Source organism: Camarhynchus parvulus, chromosome 2 (genome assembly GCF_901933205.1).
Source record: "Camarhynchus parvulus chromosome 2, STF_HiC, whole genome shotgun sequence".
Taxonomy (NCBI): Eukaryota; Metazoa; Chordata; class Aves; order Passeriformes; family Thraupidae; genus Camarhynchus; species Camarhynchus parvulus.
In genome coordinates this window covers 41510152-41530921 of record NC_044572.1, presented here as the reverse complement: position 1 = coordinate 41530921, position 20770 = coordinate 41510152, and the positions used below count along the sequence as shown (strand labels likewise).

The window sequence follows — 20770 nt, the reverse complement described above, 5'->3', positions numbered from 1 at the left end:
TGCGAGGAAACACAGCTAATGGTGACACTTGGAAAATAACACTCACTCTGACTGCACACGTACACGCTCTCCATAAAACTGCTTCTGGAAGTGGGTTGAGCATCTGTGTGTATAAAGGCTTGAGTGTGCATCTTGCATTTCATTGCTTTTTAATGTACAGACATACGGCTGAATTAACGTTTATCCCTTTAAAGCCTCAAACCCTTCCTGAGATTCATCTCCACAACTGTTAACAATAACACAACCCCATTTTCAATATTCATTAGTAATGTGTCAGAAGATACATTATTAGTGAAATTTAATATTATACACCAACAATGCTACTGGAATAGTAGGTAATTTCATTTGATTAAAAAAATCAAACAGCTCTAGACCAAACAAGTTATTAGAACTGAAAAAGCAAAAGGAAGTGTTACAATTTCACATAAATATTAAATTTTGATTTAAGTTAGAGGTATCTGTGGACAAATTGGGGGCTTGTCTACATTATAATTCTATACAGATGAATAACATGATATTGTGAGCCCTATTCTGAAGTAAGTATTCCTGAACAGTATTACCTCCACTTTGTCTTCCACAAAATATAAATCAAGATTTTCAGAATACTACAAAATATTAAGAACACATTTATTAGAAAGGAAAAACCCCCAAACAATCCTGTATACACTGACTGGGAATATCCAATAGTGATGTCCTTGTGGTAGACTCATCTGCTACAGTTTAACAATATCCTCTTGCGAAAGATTTGCCACAGAGATCAAGTGACACTGATTTATCAGATTACATCATGTAAATATCTTCTACATTGTGATGAGGCAGTACAGCTTTCCATCCTCACTCATAGGTTTCTTTAAGCTGTGTTAAATGGAAGGTGCAGCCTTCAGTAGGAGGCTGAAAGCAAGCTGACAAACATTCATTGTAAACATTCATACTGCCCACACATGTCTTAGGTTGCCTAAGAGGCAGCTATATTAGCCTGGAGCCTCCTGTCCCTGTAAAAGTCCAAGACCTGACTGATCTTCACTCCTCCATATGGGTTACAACTGCTTACAAGCCTCACTCAAAATCAGAAGGCGGCTTTCACAATACAGCTTTGCACAAAAAAAAAAAAAGTTGTCACTGACATAGGGAGACCCCACACTTCCATTCTGGCTTATGCCTTATCTAGCACTTGTTCCAAAGCAAGAGATTTTGTTCACCAAAATAGCAGAAAACCTGGAAAGCAAGGGCATTTTGAATAATTTGTGATGGGATGAGTGCCAGACGTCCAAAGTAGGGACTCTGCCTTTGCACAGAGCTGTTCTTCTGGCTAACCTGTACTGTGGAACCACATCCCACCAGAACATGCAACTCCAGCTGCAGAACTGAACACAACAAATGACTGCATCCCACCTCCTGGGACTACACTCCATCACCATTTCAGCAGCCTCTGCACTTTTATAAACTGCTTTAAAGACTGCTGGGTGCAGGCAACTCTTAATAATCACCTTTAAACACATCACTTTTAAACCATATTTTAGAACAAGCCACATATCAGCTTTGAGCAAACAAAACCAAAGTAAAATGAAGTTGAAGGCAAACTTTTTCAAAATAATTTAAAAATATTTTATCTTACCAAAGACTCTTTCATCATTGATGTTTTTGATACAGAACCACAGCCCTGCTGGGAAAGTACACACGAGAATATGCAGATCAAAAAAGAAGGAAACCCATGTTGTAGGCTGATGCTCAGACACAGAGGCAATGATCGGGATGTGAATTTTCGCATACCTTTTTTAAAAAAAATTCAGTTCAAATTATTTTGAAAAGATAAAATTATTAAAACCTGCAAACATTAGGAATTCTGAAATTCATCTCAAAGGAAGCATTTCAATTCTAAATGGCAAGTGCCCTAATCAGCGGAAATCTGATGAAACTCTTATACCAAAGAAATCCCCAGGCCTTACTGTATCTAGGAAGCATTTGGTGTATAGTTATTTAAAACAACAATTATTTCCATACTAATTAAGACAATTAAAATTATAGATGTTTCATTTGTTTATGGCTAAATATGAAGCCAAATTCACCAAAATGGAAACACAGCTATGGAAGCACCTTTACTACATTTTTGAATCATCAATGCCAGTAAATCTCCTAAATTTTCAACACTGTATTTCAAAACCTCTACACAGAATATCTTCATTTTCTTAGTAAAGAAAGTTAGAGTATTAAATACAAGATCAGTTACTGATGCACCCACATTCTTTCAGATACTGAAGAAAACAGGCCTTGTCTACACTTGCAAACACATGTCATCTAAACAGGTCAAACACTCAGTGCAGACAAGGACAAAACTGTGCTCTATATTACAGACAACTATATATATGGACCTAATCTAGGGGGCTACCATGATTGAATGGTGAGGTATCAAACATATGTCCTTTTCTTCACTGAGATTTAGTTCTCATTCAAAACTGTATTGTGTGTTTTAACACAATATGTTTTTCTAATGTAGACAAGCCCTCAAAAGTTTAATGCTCTGAATAGACATATATTTATATATATGTGTATACATATATATAGACAGGCAAAGAACAAAATCTATATATTCCTCAAGTAAATCTGAGGCTTCTTTACTAACATTTGTTCTACCACATTTATTATAGAGCTGGGACAGAATCCTGTATGAGCTGGATTTTGGAGCCTGAAAAAAAGTCTGAACTGCACAAAGTTTGAAGTTGTTCTATCCTTGCTTTAAATCTTAAAAAAAGTCTAGCAACTGAATTTCACTTTAAAATATTTATCTGAGAAAAATAGTTTCCATTTTATTCCTTTTCTCTGGGCTGACTAAAGAATCCAACACAGTATTTTCAAAGGTTAACTAAAACAAAAGATTAACAATATTTTTACCTGTGAAAACACAGATTAATAAAACAATTGTTCAGAGTGGACATCTGTATATAAAAAACAGATGTATGAATGTAATATAGAGGCAACATGCAAGATCATATGTGCAACATTTTGGTGATTTTGTGCAATATTGCACAACGAAAATAGTCTAAGGCTCTTAGTAATTTTTAAATGTGTACTCAAGTGTTGGCACAGCTTTCAGTTATTTCATGCTTTCATACTACAGTTTCATACAGAAACAACATATTACATATTCAAAGATTTGCAAAGAAGCAAGACTTTTCACAGACAAATTAGTGAAGTGGTTGTAAAGACCACGAAGCAGCTACTACAAATACTCTCTTTAGATAACTGATTCTCCTTGACTGAAATACTACATGGATTTGGGGATGAGGAGAGGAAATGATTATTAGTTTTCAGTAAAATGCTGCCGATATCTAAATCTTATATCCTTACTTACCCAGTGTCCCACAATGAATAAAATCTGCCACTCCAAGGAGCAATATAACCTGAAAAAGAGAAGGAGGAAGAAAAACCTTTTTGCTGCCTAGGTTTTTAAATGAAATAATTTTTCTACTCCCTCAAGTTATAACATAAACCCAAAGAAATTTTCATTGAACTTGTAATATATGTGAACCATACCTACTGCATTAGGCAGGCTATAAAATCCACCAACCATGAAGCAAGCTGGTTTTAGAACACACTTACAGGATCACATTGTACTTGTTAAGTACAATCTGAGTATCAAGACACACATACTTTCAAAAGTCAAAGCAATGCAAAATATATCTCAAATAATATGACAGATAGCAAACTATACTCTGTGAAGTAGTATGAGAAAAAGAAAACATAATTGATAAGAAAGTATTTCATTTTTCTGAAATGTCAGAGCAGGAAACTGGGAGCACTCTATAGCCAAAACACAAACACTAAATGAAATGCTGGTTTCCCTTTATTTCTCTCCTGGTGAATCTACTTGTAGCATGGAATATAAAAGCTGCTATTAGACATGCTGATAAGCTTTACGTATTATTTGGTGAAACAAGGCTTTTAGGTAAGTTGAATATGATAAGATGAAAAGAAACAGTATAATTATTAGATGAAAGATAAAAATTATTATTAAAAGTTTTAAGACGATTCCTAAATTTTTATTTCTGCTTTCTTTGCAATTGTTTCAGCTCCTCCTGAAGACAGATACAGTGAAGGAGAAATAAGAGAAGGTTAAATCCTTTCATTATTACCCAAGTTTTTCTGTGTGACTAAGTAAATCTTCCCTCTATCTTATAGTCAAAATGAGTATAATTTGACTGAAGGGTTACTTTAGTATCTAATTTAGACATTTAAATATTGTGGTTAACTTTCTAATACAAGACATATTTTCCCCTTCAGTCTTCAGATGAAAAGATTGTTGCCAATGCACTATGTGCACATGAAGAAGGAGCTGTCAGCACACAGGAAAATACTGGTTATGATCTTCTCTGGATGCAGACAGCCTTCACCTGAGGGTGCTGGAAGAGTTGGCCAACATGAGAGCTACCCATCATCTTCACCTGGGTCATGAGGGTGCCTGATGCCTGGGAACTGGCTACTGCTGCACCTCCACGCAGAGCAGGAAGCTGTATGTGGGAACCTACAGGGCAGTAACCTGAGCTGCTGAAAAACCATGGCACACAGCCTCCTGAAATATATTGATAAATGTTTTCTTCGTTGCTCATTAATAGCTGAAGAAGAATTGATAGGACAAACAGACCATTTGACTGGTTGAAAACTGGCTGTCCTGACAAGCTCAAGGTAGTACATAGTGGGTCGAGGTCCAACCACTGGCTCACAGAAAGTAAAAATATCCCAGTGGCCAAAAGGAACTGTGCTAAATTGAAAGGAGTGGCTGATATGCCTTGTGGCAGGCAGGATTTCAGTCCAAAACCTGAAGCTCATTCTTCCACATGCTGGGATAAAGGGTCCAGATGTGGGCACCCTCTTGTGCAAGAGGAGCGTTAAGAAAATCTAGAGAGGTCAGAGCGCTGTGAGGTGGTCAGGAGCCCAGATCACACAGCCTGTCAGAAGCTGGGGGAACAAGGCCTGTTCCAGCTGATGAAGCAGGGATACTGATCAGTGAATTTCAGAAGATGAAATCAACACTTCCCAAGAACTACAACTGAATACATATTTGGCTGCATGCTGAGATTAGAAGCCAATTTTTGTTTTGATATGCCAGTCTGAAAACTTTGCTAACTTACGCATGGAAAAGCAAATCAAACCACCATGTTTTAGAAGACTTTGAAACAGAGATGCTAAGAATTCTTTTGGAACTATGATATCATAAGTAACAAAAATAAAACTGCTGCTAAATATTCCAAAATGTTGAAACAACTACTTTAGGCTAAACCAAATGTTGATCATCTGGCTTACAAGCTGTGAAGGTAAATGAGTTTCACATTTATTTACCTGTGTATGTCAAATAGATGACACTCAGGAATACAGTACCAGCAGCTAGTGAGACGCCCAAGAAGAACAATGTCTGAAATTCTTGCTTTGTTAATCTGTCTCTCAGATACTGCAAAAATGCATAAGCCTGCAGCAGTGCAAAAACACCTATGGAAAGAGGAAAGTTCTTGTTTAAATGCTCAAAAGCAGTACACCTGTTAAAGCAACCAGCATATTTGCCAATATTTGAATTGGAAAAATAAACATGGGTACACCGTAACATCTAGAAACTAGTATAACATAACTTTCTGAAAAATAACCTTTAATACTTAACAGGCATGACACTTGCAAAACCAGAAATTTCCAATGAGATAAAATATTCTAAAGGAGAGAATTCCCTTAAAAGCAGATTGCATTGATTGACAAGAATACAGGTTAACGTACCTAGCTAGATGTGGTGAAAAATTAAGAGACAGACTTCAGGCAACACACAATGCTAATACAGAAATGTATGCAAACTAAGTTACTGAATAAAAGAGGAGGAATTAATGAAAGAAAAAACCAAACCAAGTTAGTATTAAGTCAACTGAATTATATAAAGTTAGTGTTGAAACACCAGAATTCAATGGTGAAGCGCCTGACACACTCAAAAAGGATGTTCAGAGTTTAACATTAAACCCAGAACTTGGACGTGGTATTTCAGTTATTATTCATTTCACGGTATATAGTGAGATCAATCCATTGATGAATCCTTTCAAAAGTCAAAATTTAATGCTGGCTGGCAGAGGAATAAAATAGAACAGGAGTGTATCGTCTTCAAATTAACAAAGAATTCAAGGTACACAATGAAATTCACTAGGTCTGAGCTCATAGAGAAAGAAAAATTCTATTCACTAAATAAATGTAAAAAATCTTCAGAAACTGAGTATGGCTAGGTAATTTTTTTCTTTTTCCATTATATTCAGATTGTTGCAAGTCTCCATTTTGAAAGTATTTTTGTGTTAAATTTTAATGATGGTCCCATCACTGTCCCAGATACATTCTGGTAAGTGACCGAACTTAAAAAAAACCCTTGGGGAATCTAACAAACTGGACTCTATCACACAAACAGTGCATGCAGTTAAACTCACTGTTAGCAGAGGTTATTGCTGTCAAGAAATCAAGATGGTCTGACTGCCAACAACTATGGAAAAATCAACTTAAAGAAATCAAAAAACTCCAAACACGACTGAAAACGGTTATTTAAAAATCACCCTCCTGATTAGTAATTTAAGTGATTTGTATTTAGCCTGCGTTGAAAAATTACAGAAGATTATCAACTCTAAAACCAAACGGCTCAGTAAAAACTGTGTTACCAATGTTTCTATTGTACATTGGAATATTTCAATTGTACAACGTGTGAAGGCAACACTGTATTGCAAACTAGCAGAGATTACCAATGTGTAAAGTAAGTGCTTGTCAGAATACTAATTGATCCAGTCTTATGGAAGCATTTTACCTCCATTAGCTCACACAAAAAGAGGATATTGTGTCAATTGGAAAGAAAACTTCCCCAAAAACACTAAATTGTACCTCTTTCTTTAACAATTTGCTTTGTTATCCGGTGTTTTTTCTAATATGAGGAAACAAAGCTGCAAGTGTTTGAGGTTTTCCTGTTGGATGCAGAAGCTTCATTTTCTTACCTGCAGCTGCCATGTGTTCACTTGTTCTAATTGGCTGAAATCCCACAAAAGGTATCTGCATCGATAATATTAACCCCACAATGTAGAAAGTGCTATATGCTAGGAGAGAAAAATGTGAGGAGAGGGGAAGAGAAAGATGGGAACAGAATTAACACACATTTGAAAAAGCATTGGCTTCATCTTCAGAGAGCAGTCCACCTTCTCCCCTAACTCCACTGACAGCAAAACAGAACTGTAGTATGCTAAATATTTCAGCCATCCTAATTATTTTTTCTTCACTGACTAGAATAAAGCTGTCAATTGCAACCCATTTTAGTGGATGTATCAGAGTACTGTTCTTTCAGATTGCATTGTTTTATCTCCTCCTAGGAAAATAAGCCATTTACCTAAGATTCTTCAGCTTGTAAAAAGTTTTTGTTTCCCATCTTGGTTTTGAGAGTCATGGATGTAGAAAGAGTTCTCAAATAACAAGTGACATAGGAAGCTTTCTATATGAGGAGAAATTAAAGGGACTAGACCTCAAAAAAGCAAAACATTTAAGAGTCCACTACTTCTTTAGAAAATGCAAACAGGCACCATTGTTCTTTATTTAACATAAGAACAGAGGGAAGGCAAGAAATTGAACAACAATAGAATTAAAAATTAATATTAAGCATATGTATTGATAGATCTGTATCAACGCTGGGGATTTATAATCCCCCAGAAAAGAGAGGCCAAGAGCATCATTAATTCCTATTATTAATATGAATTCTCATTGTACATGCATTAACATTCATATACTTTATTTTGAAAGGGGTTTTGGTCCTCAATATTACAAGGTGAAGAAGAGATGGAAGGGGAAAATAAGAATACCAAATCTGAAAAGCCATGAGGCTGATTACATTTGAAGTAACCAGCCAACCTAAAGTCCAAATGAAGTTCTGCTCCTTTAGTGGGAAACAGCAATAATGCACATGTTATATTTTAATACTCTTACAAATCCTAAACCACTGTCTGGCTAGAGATAACCTGGATCTTACCAAGAGATCCCGGTTCTCATGGAGCCCTTTAGTAACCTCCATGAGGTCAGTTCTGAGGAGTGCATCACTGAGCAGTGGTGTCATTGCCATAGTACCTTTGTGGTCTCACTAATGGATTATGTTCCCAGGGCACTGTCTGAGTTCCAAACCAGTCAGAAGGGATGGTTTATTCTTTCAAGCACCTGTATTGCACAGCTTGGCCTAGCTACTCACCTATGCCCTCTTAAGTCACTGAAATGCATTTTTCCTGTAGGAAGCTCAATTTTTGAAGAATTCACTACAACATAAATCATTTACTGTACCATGCAACTGTTACAACACTGCCATCCTGTGGAAGTTCAATGGTTGGCATAAATCACTACATTTCACATTTGTTAGACCACTGTAAATCGCCATTTTTAAGCCCAGTCCTGCAACTGCTATATTGCTATGTGCACTGCCCACCCTCATCCCAATCCCTTACTCCCACTTCTTTCAAAAAGGTATATAGTGCCTGGTACTGAAAAAATTTTAAAAAAAAGTAATTTACACAACATGACAATTTTTCTAGGAACTTTGAAACATCAGGACAATATAGCATCACAAACTTTTAATGTTCCTTTATATCCTACAGTTCCCACAGTCTTTGCAAAAACAAGAAGTTAATTTTGATTCTTGCATGCTGTTCTTATGGTTATAACTTTGACCAACTCCAGAACAAAATCATTCTGACCTACTATGGATAAAGTCATTTTACAAAGAATTTAATTTGCAGTACACCACACAAACACAGGAAAGACCTACTGAAAAGCTTCTCTGGAGAGTATAATCATATACTGGCCACATTCTTTCAATTAATGGATTACAAACACTCAATCCTAAATTTCAGAACACTGAAGTAGTTGATATAAATATGTTCACTGTTTTAATGATAAAATACAAGACATATAACAAGGAATTATTGAAATGAAGTTTTAAATTCTGGAAGATCCTCATGTGTTTTATTAAATATTCTGCTAATTATAACCTAAAAAAATTGTACGAAAAATTATAAAATTGAAGTGTGCAAATATAACATAAATCTATACCCTTCCAAGTGTAAAACCATTTATTTTTTAAACATATGAGAAACTAAAGAGAGACTACAATGATAGAATATAGTATCAATGTTTGCTGTATCTGAATAAAGAAGTTATTCACCTCTCTGTTAATACACTGGACTTGTTCATATGATTAAACTAGAGGATCTGAATGAAAGGCACTAGCCATTGTCAAGATGAAAAAATTATAAAAGCACAGCTTGAGCATTCAGATGGAGGTAGCATCATCATTATTGACGCCAAATGGGTCAGAAGCTATCTGGCTAATAAAGTCATCTGCCTTCCAGCCCCAAAATATTTTAAAATTGACAAACCCTTTACATTCTGGAAATTTTTACTCATTACATGATTCTGAGTTACATTCCCAGATATATCAATCATGTCCCACTAACCTTTTCCTTGGTGTATGAACACTCTTATGAGAAATATATACCAGGAATCCACCACTATGTTTAAAAATTTCATTCTGACAAATACTGCTCTATACATTTATGTTATGTTGGATTAAACTTAACACAAAGAGCCTTTATAAAATGGCTCATGGTAGCTTGAAATAAATGTAAACAACTAATCTAGAGATTAAAACCCCCAAAATTCTCCATAACAGTAAAAAGTATGTAGCTTTTACTATCTATTGTCAGCTGACAATATTTTTCAAAAATTTTAGCTGCACATGGTAAGTTTTTTAAGAATTGTAAGACTGTTGCAGGCACAGTAGCAATTGCAACAGAAACTCCCCAAATATCTTTATTCTCCCTGCTTCCAGGAGCTTTTGTAAACTCTTCTACCTATCTGAATAGTTTGGAGGTGAAGCACACCTGTATTTCCTCTCAGAAGCGCTTGAACATTCTTACCAGTTTTACAAAAACATCCTGTTAAACAAACGTAGAAATGACACAGTAGTGTGAGATGTACAGACTTCTCTAGGGCTTCCCATGAAAGCTTAAATTAAGACAGCAGTTGCAATGAAACAGAGAGCACTGATCACATTTTCATTCTGACAGCTCCATGGCAGCACATATCCCTCACTGCTGAAGGGCAATAACATCTCAAAACACTGCAGCTATTTGCAAAACAAACATCTGCCAAACCCTTTAATTCCTATGAACTTGCAGTACTATTTTTCCCACATGAGTTCAAAGACTAGTTAATTTAAAGCTGAAAAAGCAAGAGCACTTATTCCTTATTGTTTCTGGCTACCATATTGCTTCAGGATTTTATAATCAGTTGATCTAATTTTCTCTGGCCTAATTCATAGAAATCAGAAAATGAAAATATTCAATAAAACAATTTTAAATGGAAAACAAGATAAATTACTTTCCCCTCAAGTTAGGAAGAAGTAGTTAATGAAGAAGTTAACTAATACTAACAATTCTAAGATGGGTTAGAACTTCTTCTTTCTCTCTTTTTAAAATTTTAATGAATTTCCAATTCTTAATTACATAGAGTAGCAAAGAAGTATGGAAGCAATATTTATAGTTTTGATAACAAAAATTCAAAACTGAACTTGAGTAAATTAAGCAACTGTGATATATAGTGGTTCACATATATGTACTTGAAGTAATTTCTCTAGCAGGGACTAAAAAAAGCATTAAAATAATTGAAAATACAAAGATAAAACAGTACTAAAATGAGGAATAAAAATATATTTACAAATATGAAGCACTTTGTGATTACGCTTCAGCACACATTATGTTCTCTGCCTACCTATGGTAAAGGCTTCACATTAAAAGTGTTCCAGGTAACTTCTGAATCTCTGAATACCTGAATTGCTTACTAATTATTCCATTCACACACCTACATCATGGCCAACTGATTTTATTGGTAAAGTGTCAGTAAAAACAGTTTACACAGTATTTAAATGTCAGGCAAATCAATAAAAAAGTTAGGCTCCCAGGATCCCTATTCACACATTCCTGAAACTGGAAGGAAGGCTGGCCAATTAATCCAATACAATTTTAAGGATTCCCATAGAGTGGGCAGACTCTTACTGTGCACACCTTTTCTCAGTGATCTAAAACTTACATGGCTGCTCAAAATTTCTTATGTCTTTATCTAAATGTTTCCATAATTTCTGCTATAACTTTTAAGAATACCAATTGTTTTATATACTTGGAAAAGAAAAAAATATAAAACATTATTAAAGGCACATATGTAATGCATATTTACAAGGTATTAATAGGGTTCTTTTACATCAAACCACCCATTTTTCTTTCCCATGCACTAGAAAGGAAAAATTAATTAGTAGCAATATATATGAAATTTTGGAAGTGTGAGTGAGTATGCTTCAACTTCTTATTTCCATATTGTAGAAAATAACTGACTATAATCAGTAATCAAATTAAAACAACTCAATCTGATATGCAATTACTTAACACCCACTTGATACAAAATTATTGTACTGATGTGTTTTGTATCTCATGTTTTAAGTACTTGAGAATGACTTTGCAATGAACAGAACTTACCAATGTAGACTCTCCTGCTGTATCTCTGCATCAGCAACAGAACAAACACATGCAGTGGAATAAGGTTGATGATGAAAACATAACCACCCCATGCAGAGACCTAAGACAAATGGAACAGGAAATTAGATCTGAAAATATCTGCAAATTCTTAGGACAGCTCATGGTGGATTTACACATCTTGATGGTCTAACAAGGAAACACATAGCCCATCCACACAAGCAGTCAGAACTACTACTAATACCACTAGAATCCTTCTCAATATATAGTATAAAAGAAAAAACAAACCACAATAAAGCCCACATATCAGAGGTGTTTGAAATAGGCTGATGGATTTCTTAGGCTACCCTTCCCGGATCTCCTCCTTCCAAGCTAATCTGGCCATACTGGCAAACGAGAATGTTATGCTGGAGGCATTTCCCAATGGTGAAGGCTGCAACACAAGGCAGTGGTAGGATCTGCAGGGCCATGAGCTGGGCTTTGATGAGCTCTGTGGGTCCCTTCCAGCTCAGGATATCCTATGATGTCACGTAGGATCCAAAATTTTCTTTTGACAAGTTTAGCACCATGCACTTTTTGCCAAGGACAGGGAACATTATCTCCAGCTAGAGAGGGGAAAGGCAGCAAGGTGCACCTCCAGAAGCACAACTCTGGGACTAGAGCAGCCAGTTGCAGTGTAGGGAAATTAACAAAAGGAAGAGTATGGATGCACATGAAAGTAGGACTGAGCGCTGTGGAATGATATACAACAATGTTATAGACATTGCAAACCTGTGGCAACAAGAGCTGTTGAAAAGGACTGGTGTACTTAGAACTGAAACACTACAGTGTTAACAGACTGCTGGTTTCAGTGAGGATTTAATGAGCTATCATTACAATGTGCTATCTAAATTTCTAACGTATTTAGAAAGGCTCATATTGACTAGACAATCTGTATTTTAACATGTCCTCTTGTCATATTACAGTCTAGACTTCTCCCATATGCACCATGCCTAACCTAGATCTTCATTTTTAGCATGCAGTAGCTAATGTGGTTTTCACTTTAATTGTACTTTAGGGTCTATATTCATGTAGCTATTTTTAAAGCCCTAGAATCCAAAAAGAAACCCAAATGACTATGTTCTATAGAACAAATTCTAAAAAAACCATGAGGCCAAGATTACTGTCTTTTGACACTAGTACTACAAACCCCAGCATTTCAAAATTTATGGTAAGCAATTCAGACAATGTGAAACAAGTAGAATAAAATAATCTAAGTTCTCTAGTAACTCAATTCAGATTATTAAAATCCTAGTACCTAATTACTTGGATAAAGTATCATGTTTTACACAGGTAAGTATATTTAATGGGAGAAAACATGTACCTGAAGACAGGTAAGACAGAATAGAATTCAAACTTACAAATAGAAAACTGTCAAATTCAGGGAAAGGTTTGAATGAAGGAGGTTGCAGTTTGCATGGACCAGAGACCCGCATCCCTAATTATCAAAATATGAACCCAAATCTAAGCACTGAAAATTATACTGAAGATGCACTTCGGAACTTTTCAAACAAAACTGAGGCATCCTCACAGATTGGCAAAAAGAGTGGAGACATGCTATTACTCCTACAGGATTGCTTCAATGTAAAGCCTCTTTTATTTTACCTCCTTGCCATGAAAAGCCATATGAAGCAGAAGCTGATGAAGTAAAACAAAGGCTAAAAATATAAATCCAAGGAGAAAACACCCTTCTCTATATTGAATCCAATGCAAGGCTATGAGTCAAATTACCACAGTGAGTTAGGTATATATTCTAAGGAAGATTTAGTTATCAGGAAAGATTTGTCAGTTCATGCAATATCCCTTTGCCTTTCAAGCTGTTGTCCAGATTTCCCATTCAAGGACTGAACTCTTACTACCTCAAAGCTTAAACTAAATTTGATTTAATTTCCAACTTACACTGAAAATTACTAACTCCACCAGAGAAAGACAAATTATTACAATGTAACATAGAAAATAGATGTAAATAAAAAACAGAAAATAGAAATGTAAATAGAAAATTATGTTTTGTCCTAAACGTATACTTAAGCAAAATATCTAGAAGGGCAACTCCACAAAACTCTTTCCAAAAGGTAAATACAATGTAGGGAAGGCCATCATATGTGGGATGATGCAGATACAAGTAATAAAATTCTAACATCTATTCACTGAGATGTGAAGCTAAGCTACAGATGAATCTGAACCTTTCACGAGCTGATAGAACTTGAAAGGAAATTAACAGCACCCCCATTTATATATAAGGATTGATTGTCATGATTACATTGATTCTTAAGTTCAGATACCATGTACACACATCACCACATACTCTCACAATCAATCACTCACATACAATCCCACACACCAAGATGCTAAGAACCTGTTATTGTGTGATTTTTAGCAGCAAAATTGTGAAAGTATTGTATTTGTTATTTGTATGTTTATTAAGGCACCTTTAGAGAATCTTACCAATAAATTGGCACAATATAAAAAAATACTGTGGTATATAAATATTACAATTCAAAAATTTACTTGCAGCTTTTATACTGGACTTAAACATGTACCCAAGCTACAGGACCTTTTCACTATAAAGCTATATAAACAGCAATGCTGTGTATAAAGAAGTGGCTCTCTATTAAGCAATGTGGCAAAAAGGAGGAGAAATGGAATGAATAAATGTACTCTTAACAAGAAATAGCTATCTTAGTATCTTTGGTGACAAACACAAGGCTATTACCTCCTATATTAACTGCAAAAGTCTCCCAGAAAACCAAATGGACATTAAAGCTAGAGGAAATAGACAGCATCCAGACAACTTTTGAATTAACCTTGACTTTAAGGTACATAAACCAATCCAGAAGCTCCTTTTTTCTGCAAACTCAGTTACCTGATAGTAGAAAAGCAGTATTTGAAACCTCAGTCTTAACTGTTACCAAACAATTAGCCTGTCCTAGCACTGGCTATTTTGAGGGTAATTTATTTTTCATACAACCACAAAAAGTTTATCAGTTGGGGGAAAAAAACCCACATGTTTGACTCAAACAAGAGAATTCTTAGTGTAATGTTTCAGAAGATGGAGGAGGAGGAAAACCAATTCCCTCCATTTTTCTATTCATTTTATCTCCTCATGTTTACTAGTGTTGTCCCTCTCTGTTAACCCTTAGGAAAATCTCTGCAATAGCCTTCATTTTCATAGATCAAGAATGAAATGGGCATTTATGATCATTTATTATGACATTGAAGTCATTCATCAGTTCTGGTGGTAAGCTTTACTTTATAGCATAATTATACCCACAGAAATAGCTTCCAAAATTATAAAAAGGTAACCTTGTCCTCACATTCTAAATATTCTGATTATTATTGCATTATAGTAATGACACACAGACACATAAACATTAAAATTATACCTTCATTTACCTGTACCCAAATAAAAATCCAACTGAATCAGAGCATCTAATTCACAGCATGGGAAAAATTTGTAAGTAAAGTTATTATATTTTCATTTTTCCCCCCAATCAATCATGTTGATTTAAATACTTTACCTTTACATACTATGTTGTTTAGTCATATATTTAAGGTTTTAATAACAATACAAGGCAAGAATTTTATATTCTGGCTCCAACAAAGATGAAAATAGCCTTATTCTCTTCTTTGTCAACATATGACTTATGTAAGTTACTCAAATAGTTTAGCTATTACATATACAAAAGCCTTACCATGTAAAAGTAGGATAGACAGCAGCAGATTGTCCAAAAGACTGACCCAGTTTTCACAGACTTCACCTGGAAAAATAACCAAGTATTTATGAATGACAAATCCTGGACAATACTCTAAAGTTTCATCCCAAAACAATTGTTGAGAGAATTTTAGCCTGCATCAAGTTATATTTTATGCTTCTGAACTGATGCCAATAAAATTGTAACACAAATGCAATTCTTTCACACACAAAGGTTAGATACATTTCTCTAGCAAAAGCATTCAATCCAACTCTCTGCCTTATGACCTGATGTAGAAAGGTAGTTGCAATAGCTCTGTGCTACTTTCTCTGAGACGTTAGAGCACTTTATAATTCTAACTGAAGACCATCCATGCCTTAATTTGCCTGGCATCTGACCCAACTCTGCCATTACAGACAAAAGAGCTACTGCAAAAAATTCACTTAAGGTTAACAAGAGCATCCAGATACTACTAAAGGTTTAGCAGGATCCAGAAACTGCCCCAGGAATATGAATTTGTCTGAAAATTATGGAGGTGACTGTGGTGAGGGAGAACAGGAACGAAGAACAGACATTAAAAAACGCTAGAAAGTTGTCTATAAAATGTATTTGATTCTACAAGAGTTCATGCAAACATTATTTCACTCTGCAGTTTAGTTAAATATGAATTCCATGAGAACAGATAACTGCTATCATATCTCAGTTACTCTAAATTAACAACATAGGTTGATTCTATTATTGTTATCAAACACAGCACACCTTTCCAGCTGCAGCTTATTCTAAAACCAGACTAAAAAAACTGCATTTAAGTAACACCAGTCACTCAGTCATGAAAAATTCAATTCTCTTCATTATATTCCTACCAACTATATCCCAAATTTGAAATATTCTAAAGCTAAAACATCTGTGAATATGCATCTACTTATGAAAACCAGAACTCTTGACAAAATTATGGAGAAAGTTGTAGTGACCATGTACTTATATGGAGCCCTCTAAATGAAAAGTGCAGGCATTCCAGAATACACAAGAGACTGTACCCTACAGTGTCTGTGCTGAATTAACAATATAGTTATGCTATTTTTGTTATTTCCAAAGTAGGTTCAACAGTCCAGAAATACTCCAGCTTTCCTAAACTCCTTCCTGCAAAACTACCCTATGGATGAAATTCTACACAGATTAAGGAGAGGCAGACATGTTGCTTTAGCAAGCAGGCAAATAAGACACAAGACTGGTTTTTTAAGCACACAAGAAACACTAACATCTGACTCTAGACAGCTTTGACCATTTAATTTGGATACTGAACTCAAAGCCCAGACACTCCATATAGTCAAAAGTCTTTCCAGAAGACAATTTAAAGCATTTCATATTCAAAGTCTTCTCTGAATATGCTATAGTAGCCTATTATCTATATAGCTTTTCACCAGCTTTATAAGGAGGCTAACATTTGATGCACACAGCACTAACACCTCCAAACCAAAAAACAAATAACCCCTCTGTTTGCTTTAAATTTCTAGACTCATCATCATTTTTATTACTACTACAAGACACACATATTCCAGTGGAACTGTGCTTTTACACAGCAAACTGAAGAGCATGATTATGGAGTGGTTCAGATCATGTGACTTCTCAGTACTTGCCTAATCAAGAGCCAAGGGGAAGAGAGATGAGAGGGAGGAAAATAAGAATTCAATGGATTCTAAGAAAATCAGTCATTTGGTTGGAGGAGGAACCAAAAAACCTTTCCAAAGTGAAAGACTCAGCAATTACTTACCCATAAATAGTATGTGAACTGCAGTGCAAAAATAGCTATGCCTTCATTGTCAAAAGATCCTGCTACTGATCGGGATATGTAACCTGGAACTATGGCAATAAAACAGGCAGCTAAAAGCCCTGCTCCCTGGTTCCACAGTTCTCTGGTGAGCAGGAAAGTAGAAATAGCTGTAAGGCCGCTAAAAACTGGTGCTAGAAACACACATACATCTCTTATATGGACTGTCACATTAAGCATATTTAAAATCCAATGTATAAGGCCTGCTGTCACCATCAGTCCTGGGTATACCTACATGGAGATAAAAACCAAAACAAACCAGAACACTAGGTTATTACAGAAAACTGTCATGGTATGCATGCTTACAGAGAACTTGCAATTAAACAATAATTTTTAAGCTGATACAAGCAGTGAGTATTAGCATAAGCTAACAGAATTATTTTAGTACTACTTTAATCATGTTTTGACAACAACACTGAATACCCTAGGCTCTTTTAATTTTATCCAAATGCTAACAATAACATATAATCTACTTCATAAATGAAAGAGCAGCATACAGATAATATCCCATCTCGCTTGACATTTATCATATAATGAAAACAATTTGTCATTAAGGTATGGAAGCAGAAACCAAAATTTGCAACAGAATTTCAAGCCAGCTACCAGTTTTAAGGGAATGAAAAAACAAGCCCCAAAAGCCTAAGACATCAAGAAGAAACCCAAAATTTCCCAGTCATATCCATTTTCCTTTAAAATAGACCATGTTATTCTTTCACTTCTTGGTGCCAACAGTGAGAGAAAATGTACTTCAATAAGATCTAATTTTTTAAAGATGAAAACTTGATGGTCAGTCAATTGAATACTACATTTTTGCAAGGTATCTGTAGACATCTTTGGATGGAGGATTAAAACAAACTCCTGTAAAAACTGAATTAAGATGTGCACCAGGAAAGGTAGCATAGACTTACACAAATCTATTGAATCCACCATAGAATATTAGAGAACTTTAGAATAATCTTAATAGGAATTCTACCCTCCCACATTTATCAACATCAGAAAAATCAATACATCCTAGACAAGTTAATATGTACTTCACCTGCCTTAGTTTCTTTCAAAAACTAGGAAGGACATTGGACTAAATTAAATTAACAGATGACTGAACATTCCTCTGCAAATAGTTCAGTTCTTTTTCTTAAGAGGTTTTATTTTGTATAAGACAGGTATGAAAAACATGCACTTAAATGTCGCACAGAGTGTCCAGTACCTCGAAGATACTAAAACAATGGTGATCTAACTGCTACAACAAACTTATACCTTTAAGTGGTATATACTGGCATTAAAAAGCTTTAATGAACTTTCATACATTAGGAAACATGTGGCTGCATTACTTAGTGTTACTAAAGCTATTCCAATGAGTGATATTTGCATTTTGACTTGATAACATTGTTTTGTACACCTTTCCTGTCTTGTGACTTGCATTGATAGCAATCTTAACTAGTCCTGATGCTTTGTACAGGTGGCACACTGATCTAATTTCACAAGGTCTTCTCCCAGTGAAATCCTAACTTTTTTCCATACACACATGAAGTCTACTCAGCATACATAACTGGATTAAAACTTGTACCTTAAGAGATTTAGGTAATGACTTTTAAAAAAAATTCTTTTCAAAGTTTTTCCAGTTTTGATTTCATATAGCGGAATTGTAGGAGCCACAATACTCTTATTTTTTACTTATTAGAATTCATATGAAAGGAAGTTCTGTATTTCTTGGTCACAGTGTGCTATTGGATAAGGCATGTTGACTTAGTTTCTGCAGCTAAAAATTAAAAACATCTCGATATTCCCTCTGCAGCAATTTGACAATTAAAAGCACATTTTATTAAGAGTCTCCTTTTATCAACATCATATTTGTACTGAAAGCTCAAAAAACTTCCTAGAAAGTCACCTTTCATTATTTTTTACTTATTAAATTGATTTTTAAAAAATAAACGTATTATTACAATACTTACAGTTCCACCTACTATTCTTCCTAGTGGATACCATGCTCTTTCATCAAACCAATTTAAAAATTCATAAAAGCCATGAGATGCAAGATGATGTGTTGATCTATAGTTAAACCTAGAAAGAAACAGAAGGGTAAGATAAAAATCAAGAGCTTTAGCATCTCATTTACTATGTAAGTACAGTGGTCCTCTCTAAACCTGCAGAGTTTTGAAGTAAATTACTAAGTTCTCAGCCAGTGCATATAATACAGACGACAGTTTACAGTTTTTGGTGACTTCATTTTTGTGCATAAACTTTAGAAGGTTTTCTTTCACTCTGATACAGTACTCTGGTTATTTTTGTTATTCCTTTCTAAAACTATTAATTTTCAACTACAGTCTATCACATGCAGTCAAGGCAAGACTCCCTTTCTGAGACAGGATAGCTACACGAGCAGCTGCCCTACTTCATGTAAAATTGACAGGTGACTCATTCAATAACAGGCAACAGGAATACAGTCTGTTTGTTCACACTATCAAACCAGTGGCCTTATTTCAATCAGTAAGAATTTACACAATGTAGAACCTCTGTACATAAAGTTTCAAAGTTTGTACATATTCTGCTGCAGAGAATTTCTTGTACAACAAAAGGTCTCTCATGCACACCTTCACTTCAGCCTTCCACACTGTATAAAAACCATTTAAAAACACCAACAGACTGCTATTAAGGCATTCATCTTCCACCTTCCTGGCACAAAATATCTCAAACATTTGATAACAAAACTTTTAAACTATTAAAATATCCATTAGTTCTTGAAATTAAGTACCAGGCTGCAAGAAGCAATACAGTGTATGTCATCATAAAAGAGCAAGTCTTTCATGATCACTCATTCAACGGCCAAACTAAAAAGGCTACAGATATTGAGAATGTGAAGCTAGAGAAAGTTTAGGTAGAGAAAAGCCTAGGTGAACACAGCTTCAAAAACAAGCAACATTCACAAAGCCAACCCTTCTAATAGATACTCTAATTGAAATTCAGTTAAGCATGTGAAATTCATTACTTAAAGAAGTATTAAAGATTTTATTCATTAGTTAAATAGAAGTTCAGGTAACTAAATGGAATACTACAACAGACAAAAGGTTAGATGGGCAAACCACCAAAAAAGACTTCCAAAGACATTGCTAGAATTCAAGCCTAGAAAAGACTGTGTGTGTTTTTCTTTTTATCTATTTTATGGAAGAATTCCCTTATATCAGAAATATGCATCCCTTCTGACAAAAATTTTAAAACTAATTCAAATTCTTTTGCGTATCTAAGATTCCCAAAATATCACAGGTTTACTTTGAACCAATTAATTTCCACAGAATAAAGCTAAGGTCATTTAAGACTGCAAACCCCATCAAGTTTGTAATTGTTTAATCAGTACAAGTAGTATCTGAAATAAAACCACATTGAAGTCATGAGCAAATTCTTCATCTACACAGTGGAAGAAAAAAAGAACTGAAATTCAGGTTCAGATGTCAGCAAATTTGCATGTTTCAAGTGTCTGAACTGTCACAGCATCAGTCAAATTATATTAAAAATAAGTAAATAACAGAGTGAAGTACTTTCAGGAACACTTATATCTGTTAAATAAGCATTTATAGAGGATATATTAGCTGATAAAACTGTGGGCTTTCAGAAGTCATTAGTCATGTTTATATAAGAAAATTCACACTAACATCAGTCATTCA

General features: G+C 34.9%; 1 protein-coding gene across 1 annotated transcript in view; it reads right to left on the bottom strand.

Annotated features, from left to right (window-relative positions):
- Positions 1-20770, bottom strand: part of STT3B (STT3 oligosaccharyltransferase complex catalytic subunit B) — a 51139-nt gene that overhangs the window by 9591 nt on the left and 20778 nt on the right. The window contains exons 2-9 of the mRNA XM_030966803.1: positions 19064-19172; positions 17058-17345; positions 15287-15352; positions 11559-11658; positions 6996-7094; positions 5335-5481; positions 3350-3398; positions 1616-1770 (exon numbers count right to left, since the gene is read on the bottom strand). Coding sequence (XP_030822663.1) covers positions 1616-1770; positions 3350-3398; positions 5335-5481; positions 6996-7094; positions 11559-11658; positions 15287-15352; positions 17058-17345; positions 19064-19172 — 1013 coding nt within the window. The remainder of the gene's footprint in view (positions 1-1615; positions 1771-3349; positions 3399-5334; positions 5482-6995; positions 7095-11558; positions 11659-15286; positions 15353-17057; positions 17346-19063; positions 19173-20770) is intronic.